This window comes from Vigna unguiculata, chromosome 10 (assembly GCF_004118075.2).
Source record: "Vigna unguiculata cultivar IT97K-499-35 chromosome 10, ASM411807v1, whole genome shotgun sequence".
NCBI classification, from domain to species: Eukaryota; Viridiplantae; Streptophyta; class Magnoliopsida; order Fabales; family Fabaceae; genus Vigna; species Vigna unguiculata.
In genome coordinates this window covers 32,009,984-32,020,837 of record NC_040288.1, presented here as the reverse complement: position 1 = coordinate 32,020,837, position 10,854 = coordinate 32,009,984, and the positions used below count along the sequence as shown (strand labels likewise).

Genomic DNA, 10,854 nt, shown 5'->3' with positions numbered 1-10,854 from the left:
CTTTAAATTCTACACAAAACATTAGACTTTGATTTTGTTTTGAACTTGAAATTTAGTTCCTAAACTTATGTGTGACAAGTTATTTTATTTTTAATTTTTACTAACTTTGTATAATATGATACACTTGATGCCTTTATATATGATGACAAAATTGTTAACTTTTAAAATTAAGTTTGGGGTTTAACTTTGTTTAATAATAAAACTAAAAAAAAGTTATTTAAAAATATTTCTATAAATATTTAATAAAAACGTCAATTTTATTAAGAATATCATCATAAGTTGTATACAAAGATTAAATTGAGTCTCAATCTAAGGAGGACAATATTGCTTCATTTCTACAAAAAATTGGACTAAATTGAAACTGAAAACAAATATAGGGACCAAATTGAGTCACTTTGACACGTGACACAAATGTAAAGTGACACGTGTCAAAAATAAAAAATTTAAAAAAATTTAAAAAAATTCAAAAAAACCAGAAATTGACACGTGGTGTTGACTTAATATCTGATCAAAGTTAAGGGTGAGGAACAAATTGAATCATTCTTAAGAAAATGAGGATCAAATTGAGACAACAAAAAATTTGAAGACCAAAATAAAATTTCATGACAAATAGAGGAATCAAAAGAGTAATTTAACCAAAAATTAATCTATTAACCGGATCCAAAGTTCATTGTTACCCCTAAGGGTACGACAGATTTGAAATGGCACTGCATTAATGATTGTGCAGCGCAACAACTAAATAATAAGTTATAAATTCTACCACCTCACCTGCAACTACATGGACCACTCTCACCTCATTTATTTCACACAACTACCATACTCCAAAATCTAACTCATCATTCATCTCATACATGCCCAAAACTATTTTTTAGGTTTTGCAACTCATTTTACATTTTTTTTTTGTGTTCACACATCATCACAAAAGGAAAAAAATTAAATATTTATCACCACTCAATTGAGTTTTTTTTTTAAAGGTTATTTATTCAGGAAAAATATATATATTTGGTGCATTAAGATAAATTTTGATATTATATTAATGATGTAAAGTTTAAGTTTAAGTCATTTGATTAAAACCAATTTCTAAGATAAATATTACTACTATTTATATATTATAATTCCATCATTGATGTGAAATTTCTATCAGTTATAATAAATCTAAGCCAAATTAAATAAATGGTTAATTAAATATTTTCTAAATATATTAAAGAAAACCGATAAGAGTTATATTTAAATCAAAATATTTGTATAATTCTTTTTTTTTGGATAAGTTATGTTATGTCAAATATGTGTGTCTATGGTTTAGATATACATTATCGGAATATTTAGGCATTAAAATGTGTTTTCTATTTTTTACATGTGGTGTTTCTTGGAATTTTGTGAACCTCTAGATGTACAATAAATAAAGGTAGTTTTGGCATTTTAAAATGTAAATATGTATTATATAAAAAAAAATTATGTAACTTAAAAAAAGTAATTCATCTTTTTATATCAACACATCTTTAAAAAGTATTATATTTTTTTCAGTAAACTCTAACACTATTTCTTATTTGTGATTTTGAATAATATAAAATGTCACATTCATATTATAGTTGTAACTTATTACGAAAATAGAATGTGATATATTTTTTTAAATATCATCTTTTCGAAATTTTTCATCTAAAGAACTATATATATAATTCATTATATCTTTATATTTACAACAATGATAATGTCACATGATTTTCAAACTAATATAAAATTAATTTTTTATTTCTATATTTTGAAGTAAAATTAAAATTTGTATATGTCTCAAATTTTGATACATTTTTTTCTTAAATTTTAAAAATAATAAAGATAGTCCTCATAATCTAAGTACATTAATCTTTTTTTTGTCAAATGTTATTTTAATCTGACATTTGAGTTATTTATATATTGCACACATTCTAACTTATATGGCAACTTAGAACACCATTTAATATATAAAAGGAGTCGTTGTGTTAAAAGAATTATATCCAAAATTTTTATTATTTAGGAATAAAAATATATCAAAATTTAAAACCAAAATAAATTTATAATTTTGCATTAAACGTAAAATCACTTTTTTTAGCAATGTATAATCTATCGGTATGTTTGGTTCTATATTTGTGATTTTTGTTTAATTTAGTCCTAATTTTTGTTAACATGGACCAATTTTGTCCATCTCCAAATTAAAACCAAATTTAACTTTTATATTAAAATTCATATTTTTAAATAAATATTTTTATATAATATATTAAAAATTCACATCATTAGAATTTTTATACAAAAATTAAATTTGGTTTCATCTTCAACAAGGATAAAATTGGACAATTTTAACCAAAATTTGGACTAAAATGAATAAAAATAACAAATATAGGCACTAAATTGAATATAAAACATTGATTCTGACACGTGGCACATTGTTGGATTGACACGTGAACATTTAAAAAATTAAAAAAAAACGGAAAAATGACATGTGGCAGGTATTGTTTATGGTCATTAATAATAAATTAAAACCTATTTGAACACAAAAACAAAATTAAGATAGATTTGACAAAAATTGGGACAAAAAATTATTTTAACAAAAAAACTAAGATCCGCTTCTCTAATGAACTTTCTTTTGTTAAAATTTCCATAGCTTCATTGTCAAGATTACCCAATTTCTGAGAAAATAAAAATCCAAAGAAGGAATAAATTGTTCTTTGTCGTATTATATGCATTTGGCACATCACTGGGCTAACTTGAATTGTTAATTTCATTTTCACTTAGATGACCTTCATTGTGCAACATTTTATTTCATTGATGTAAATTTTCATAAAAATGGTGTAAATAAGTTTTTAAACTTTAACATAAAATTAGAATTTCCCACATTTCCAAATTTGATATAATTTAGTCTACAAACTTTAAAAAAAAAATATAATCTTTTTAATTTTTGACGCGTCAAACAGTATTTTAAAATTATTTCAATTGTTTAACACAACAAAATTTAATATATTCGTAAAAAATTTACATTCATTATTTTTTAAATTTTATATCTAAAATATATCAAAATTTGATAGAAAAACAAATTTTTATATTTATAATTTTAACTTAGTGTCCAAATTTAAGGACTACAGCATGAGGTTACTTCTTCCAAAATAAATTTTTTAAGAGCACATTATACTTTAATTAACCATTTTCTTTATTTTCCATTTCTAGATAAATGTTTATTAGAAAGTATATTGTGAAAGCCAATTAAATAGTAAATTAAGACAAGAAAAAGAACACTTAACCTGTAAAGAAAAAGACTAGGAAAATTATCACCTAGAAAGCAAATCAAATCAAACACCAATTTGCATTCATATGTCAGTTCCAAAAAGCTAAATTAAGCATCGTAAACATATAAGTTATAAATTTAATATGAAAACTAAAACAATTAAACAATCAATAATGACAATTAAGAAATAAAAAATTTAAACATTGAAAACATAAAATTTTAAAAATTAATAATATCGATTTGAAAAAGGTTGGCAAAAGGAAAATAATAAATTGTTAAAATAATTTATAATTTTTTTTAAAAATCTAAAGTAACATTTTAAAAACAAAACATCACCTTTTAAAATTCGGTTTTATAAATACATTTTTTATTTTAAAAAAAAGGTAAACCACAATGTAATTAATAAGAATATCAACGGAGCGGGTAGGGTATGGCTATACCCATATTCATTGGGTACCCGTTATGCGAATACCCGCAGAATTTTTTAATATCTACGGATACCTGCAGGTATTTACAAAAAATAAAAAATAAATATTTAACAACATATTTTAATCACAAATTCAAATAAACTATAATACATAACATTCATAAATTTTAAACAAAGTCAAATAACTCCTTTAAACAGTGTTGAATGACAATATACAAAGAAATAATTTTTTTTTAAACTAATTGATAAAAAAATAACTCATTCAAAATTAATAGGTTAATATTTTAATCATGTATTTTTTATTATTTTAATTTAAATTAGAGTATAACGGGTACGGATAAGATACTATGATACTCATACTCACCCATTAATATGCGAGTACTAAATATATCCATACTCGTTACTCATAAATATCCATTTATAATATTTATTTTTTATCCGTTACATATCCACAAATTCTTTGAGTTAGGATTTTTTTAACATAATTAACAACCATTTGAAACACATACCGTGAGATGCCATAGAAAACAATTTAGTACGTGCGTGTAATTATCTTCAATTGTTCTTCCTTTAGGGTGTGTTTCTTTGTGTAGATGGATATGGGGGAGAGTGTGAAGATGGATTTGTGTAGATTTAGGTGGATGGATATTTGTGTTTTTTTGAGTGGATTTAGAGGGTAAAGTGAGTGGATTTGAAGATAATTTTTATGAAAGTTAGTGAAAGATTTGATTAATGTGATAGATAAAATTATATATTAAAATAGATATATTTATTAAGTTACCATAATACCCTTAAGTAAAAAAAGAATAATTTTATAATTTGATGTTATAAAAATAATTATCATTAATTAATACGAATTAAAAAAATATTAAAATTATATAAAATTTTAAAATAAAAAAAATTAAATTTTTATGAATGTAAAAAAAAGTTAAAAAAATTTAAAAAAAAAGTCAAAAGAAGTTAAGGAAAAACGTAAAAAAAAAAAAAATCAACGACACCGGTGTCGTAACCGGTGTCGCCCCTTGTAAAAACAAGGCACCGGTTACGTAACCGGTGCCATCACTCCACTAACACAAAACCACATCGGTGCCACCGGTGCCAACCCCAACACCACAACACCTCACCACCACCGCGACAGAACACCTCACTCACCACCCTTACTTGTGCCATCCACTCACCACTCCAACACCGGCTGCCCCTGCAACACTGCCAACACCGTGCCCACACCGGTGCATTCACAAACTCCACGCTGCGACGGCACCAGTGCCTCCCTCACAACCAACAACCAGTGCATTATCACCACTCACTCCAAAACCACTCACTCCACCACCCCGCAAGACACCTCACAGCCCACCCGCAACACCACACCGGAGAGACTACCACACCCCCAAGGTAACTCACCTCTCACGATGCTTCACAAAACCTCTGCCTCACAAAATCAAACGAGAGCAAAATGGGGAAAGAACCCTCTTTACTCTGTAATCTGCTCATGAGAGAGTGGATCGAAAAACCAACACATCCCTCAAATCCGCTCTCCGTAATCGGTTTAAATCCATTCAATGGAACACAGCACCATTCAAGAATCCGCACTCTCTAATTCGTTTGAACAGTGCCATCCTCACAAACGAACAGGCCCTTAATATTAGAAAACAAAAATTGTATTTAAAACAATTTAATTAACAAACTATTCCAAAATCAAAATATCTTTCAATCATCTAAACCCACTTTTCTTTCATGTTTTGTTCTTAATTTCATTTTTTATTTCTGCATTTAGTCTTTTTTTTAACAATAGTTAAAAATTAGAAATGCAAAGCACATTTCATACATATCAAAAAAAATTATTTCCTGTAATTTTATTCACTATATAGTATATATGTTTAGAAAAAACTATTTATTATAATTTATAAATTCCAGTTATATTAAAATTGCATTTATCACATACATTATAGAGGCTAGATTACTAATTTTCATTAAATTATTATTTTTTTGTTATCCCTGGAGGCTCTGTTAGTCACGCCTACTTTACTATGATTACAAATGTTCTGTCACTGCTTCTGCTTCAGCTTCTCATTGGCTTAATGGCTCTTAACATGGCAGAAGTGAAGCTTTAGAAGCAATGCAAGTTAGGCTCCTCAAGTGGGAATCCAAAGATATAAATCCAAAAGTCAGAACATAGTACCTCTTTTTCTGTCATCTTCCCACCATTTTCCCTCTTCACCACATGCTTTTGTTGAACCAAAGTACAAAATTTGCAGTTCAGCTTCTCATGTCAATACCAATATCATTACACTCATTGCTACAACATATTTGATCCACAAGTAACCATAACTTAGGAATGGATGATGATGTTCTTGTGAAATGTTAGATGAGGTTGATTATTTTTCAACTCTTGAAAGTTTATTATCAAGAAGCAAAAAGAAGATGCATTTTGCAGTAATCACAAAAATTCCAAATTCTCTGCATGCCAATTGTAGTGAAAAGAAAAGCCAGTCCAATTTAAAACACCATTCCAGTTCCTTTTTCTGGAAGGATTTCACATCATCAGTCCTAAATGGTAAAATTTCTGGTTTGGTCACCATGATTGAACAAAAGTTGCCTTTTATCATTACACTTACAAATAACTTACTTTAGTCTTTATCCACACTATTTTCTTATTTAGTTCCTTTGACTTTAGACAATAAAGACTATAAAATATTAAAACTAACATGTAAAAAAAATGTAAACAGATAAATGATATTGATAAGAAGTTTTAAGTACAGAAAAACTAAAAAGTAGAACTTTTACATTTATAAGAATAAATGGGTAGTTATACCTTCCTAAATTTGTTTTCATTAATTCTTCAATTAACTACACTAAATTTAAACCATTTTCCATATGTTATGCAATATGACTGATAATTTATTGTACAATAACTATTTACCATATGAAAACTGTGCTATCCAATTTGTGCAGCAATTTCAGGTATCTGAATCTTTAAAATCCCTGGTCGTCCCAGAAAAGAGAGTGAGAACAGTCCATTCAGAAATAGAATTAGCAGGTGCAAACTTTACCGAAACTTTAGATAAATTTGATCTCTACTGTAGCATTAGGGAACTGGGGAAGAAGAAATTGCTATGGAATATTAACAATAACAAAAAAAATAAATGCATTTATTTGCTTCTAATATGAAAATTTTTGTCACGTCCTTTTCAATAAAAATCTTCCAAAGGGATTAAAGCTTGTGAGTGAAAGGCTAGCCGTAGGCCCAAGCAGTGATGATAAAATGATATTATTCTTCTTTCATTTCCAGGGACGGTGGAGCCTCCACTTAGCTCAAAGTAACATCATGATTACTTGTAAAAGACGCAAATGGGGCCAGGATGTGTTCGCTCTGCAACTGAAACCGATACTACCAACAATGGCAAAATGTGCATTCAACTTTATAAAGTTCGAACAACCAAAAAGATAAATAAATCTTCCTTGGGTCCTTTAAAGGCACTAAGGTCATGAAAATTGAAAATGTTACACAGTTACAGTCAGAAGGCACTAGACAAATATATTCTCTAAAAAGGGCGAAGCTAAATGGCTTCAAAAGTAAAAGAAATGTTCCCTCAACTTTAAGAGACCCCAAATTTCCTGAAATTCACCAACTTTGTATAGGCAAAGACACGTCTTCGTGCCAGAATCATGCACCCAAAAAGTTCTTTCAGATTAAAAAGCTAGAACCAGAACAAAACTAAAAACAGAAAGGGAAGAAATGGATTTATGCAACAAAGCTTGTAACTCGCTATTTTCTCCCTTTCATTTCTGCATTAGTCTCTACAATGGTGATCAAGAAAATCAATTAGAGTTTACCTAAAACTAAAACCATACAATACACTCTTACAAGTTAATGATCATGACAAGAACAACCACCACCACAGACCCACTCATTCACAGATAAACACACACTCACCGAGCCTTCTTCCGCCCCTTGAACAGGAAATTTGACGGCGGTGATGGTGAGAACTCGAACGGTAAATGTGGTGGATCAGCTTCCCCATTGAGCATTCCCACAACCTCCTTCATGGAAGGCCTCTTCCCTGGGCACCTCTGCAAACACAACAAGGCTATGGTGATGCAGAGCAGCGCCTGCTCCTTATCCAATGAATGAATAGAAGTGTCAACAAGATCTAAGAGCCTCCCATTGTGAGCAAGCTGCCTGGCCCAGGAAATCAAATTCGCCCTCTCAAACTCAGAAATCGGCGATGCCGTCACCTGCAGCGGCCGCCTCCCCGCCACCAGAACCAAAAGCAGAACCCCAAAACTGTACACATCACACTTTTCAGACAATTGCCCTCCTCCACCATACTCAGGAGCAATGTAACACACAGTCCCCCTCATACTAGGGGTGCTACTGATCCCACCACTCTTTGGCACATCCCCACTAGTCCCCCAATCCTGGCTGTTCCTCCTCCCATTGTTCCTTATCTCCCCACTCAACCCATCCAACCACCAATCAATACTTCCCCTACTCCCCTTGCTCTTCCTCTTCTTCTTCTGCTCCACCCCTTCCTCCTCCCTCTGCCACCACTCCAAACCCCTCTTCTTCTTCTTACTCTTCTTAGACAACTCCTCACAAAACTCCTCCTTCCACCACTCCCTCGGCTTCCGATTCTTCTTCACCTTACTCTTAACCTTCTCCTCATCAAGAGAGGCCCACCAATCCAACCTCTTCCTCTCCTTCTTCTTACTCTTCTCATTCCCATTAACATTCCTATTCTCATTCTCCACCTTAGGAGAAGAAGATGAACACGAATCAATCCATTCACTCTTTGGCCTCTCTTTCTTAATCTCACTCCCGATCCACTCCATCACATAATCCTTCACCCTCCCCGATTCCCCCCCTCCCCCGCTCTCCTGCCTCCACCACCAATCCCTCCCTGAACCACCACCACCCTTCTTCTTATTCAAATTCACGTTCTCACTATCAACACTCTCAAAGCACCCATCCGACACCACACTCAACTTATCACCTCCCACAGGCGACGCGTCCGAGTAATCGACAACTCTCACCGGACAACTCTCCGGCGACCGGTCAACATCCACCACACTCACACTCTCCCCCTCCTCCATCACCCCAAACTCCTCAACCCCAATCTCCACAACCCCTTCCTTCTTCTCCTCCACCATTCCCAGATCCTCCACCGCCTTAACCCTAGCAAGCCCAAAATCCCCAATCTTCGCTCCAAAATCCTCATCCAGCAACACATTACTCGGCTTTATATCCCCATGAATCACCGGAGGCTCACACGCATGGTGCAAATACTCCAACCCCATCGCCACCGAAACGGCGATGTCAAACCTCTTCCCCCAACACATCAGTTCCGGACACCGCCGGTCCAGCAGCGCGTCCTGCAAACTCCGGTTCGGCATCAGCTCGTAAACCAGAACCAGCTTCCGACCGCGCCGGTCCGACGAAAAACCGAGCAACGAAATAACAAACGGCGACTTCAGATTCGAACACAGCGTCAACTCGTTGTGGAACTCTCTCTCCCCCTGGATTGACCCGGGCGAGTCCATCACCTTCAACGCCACAGTCTGGCCGGAAGGCAGAGTCGCTTTGTGAACCGAACCGAACCCGCCGTGCCCGAGCTTCGTCGACGGCGAGAACGAGTTCGTCGCGCGGCGTAGAACGGAGTAAGAGAAACGTCGCTGGTTGTGCTCAAACGGCGCCGTTCGGTTGTAAGAAAGTTTCCGGTAGAGAAAGACCGTGACAGAGACGATAAGCGCCGTTAAGAAGAGCGCGCCGCCGATTACCCCGCAGAGAATCATCTCTCGACGGTGCGAGACGGCGGCAACCGCCGTGTGAGGCGAGGCTGGCGGCGGACGCGATGGCATGGCTGTAACAACGAAGAGTGCGAAATGAAAATGTTAATTTTGATGTTAACCATTCATGAGAAAAGAGAAAGAGAAAGTGAATAGAAATTTTTTTCTTGTGTTGAGAAGAAGAAGTAGGAGTGAGGAGTGACTTGTTTTGTTTCCTTGGCCAACCAATATTGTGATAGATAAATAAAATAAATAAAAAATAAATAAATAAAGTGTTGCTTTTGAAGAATAATATTAAAAAATAAAATTATCTTGAGATTCCCCTTTTCTTTTCCTTTTTCCTAATATTAATAAAGTATTAGAAGATGTGTGAGGGTGATAGTTAAACTATTGAAGAAAGTTGGAGAAAAAAAGTTCAAACCTTTCATAAGTGCTGTGTTTGGAGGGAGTTGCAGTGTGCCACTGTGCTTGTGGACCTGTCTCTTACAAATGCTGTAAACATATTTTACCCAAAATTGGTAAAAATCTAAACAAACATTGCTTTGATGAAATCAACCAAATCATTAATTTGTTTCAAATGTTTATCTGTCTTAATAAATCTTTTTTCATATACAATAGATGTTTTTTTTTAAATGTACAAACTTTTAGGTTGGACATTTAATCAATCATCTGTCCAACGTGTTACATTATTCAATAAATTGTAAAATAATTTGAAGAAATAATTACTTATTAATTTTAAAATAATTTAGCTTAAAATGGATGTGTTTTTGTCCTTTTAAATTACTTATCATTCTCTCTTGATTAAGTTAGTTTTTTAAAATTATACGAAAAATATGTTATTTTAATATGCTTAGTTGGTGTGTTAGCGTCATAATTAAAGATATTAAAGAAGAAGGCAAAGCCATAGAGAACTTGATATTAATGCTTAATTAAGAGACCAAACTATCTACTGTTAATATCTTCATTTTTCTACTAAATGTTTTAAATTATTCAAGTTATATTCTAGAGAAAAACAAATCACCAATCAATTTTACCACTAAAAAATATTATTGGGAAAGATAGTAATCACATTGAACTTCATATAATAAATTTAAATAGATTTTTAAAAAACTACAACTTTTACTACATTTTTCGAATAATGAAATGACATACGTTCCAACTCTTTTTGGATTATTCGAATGTATTTTTTTTAATTTCAATATTTTTTGCATTTTTTGTTTACTTTAGACAGGACTGTATTTTTTGGAATATAGGATTTGTGAGAAATTGATAAATAAATAATAAAATAATTACGTAAATATTTGTGGTGGTAAAAAGAATAAAGAAAAAGTAACGTTGAATGATGATGTTACTGGAACTTGTGTTGGTTTTGATGACAGAAGAAAGG

General features: G+C 32.2%; 1 protein-coding gene across 1 annotated transcript; it reads right to left on the bottom strand.

The window, feature by feature from the left end:
* Positions 1-7,123: 7,123 nt before the first annotated feature.
* Positions 7,124-9,680, bottom strand: LOC114167242 (receptor-like serine/threonine-protein kinase At2g45590). The gene has a single exon (XM_028052264.1). It carries the CDS (start codon positions 9,537-9,539, stop codon positions 7,611-7,613), a length of 1,929 nt encoding a protein of 642 aa, XP_027908065.1. The 5' UTR covers positions 9,540-9,680; the 3' UTR covers positions 7,124-7,610.
* Positions 9,681-10,854: the final 1,174 nt, after the last annotated feature.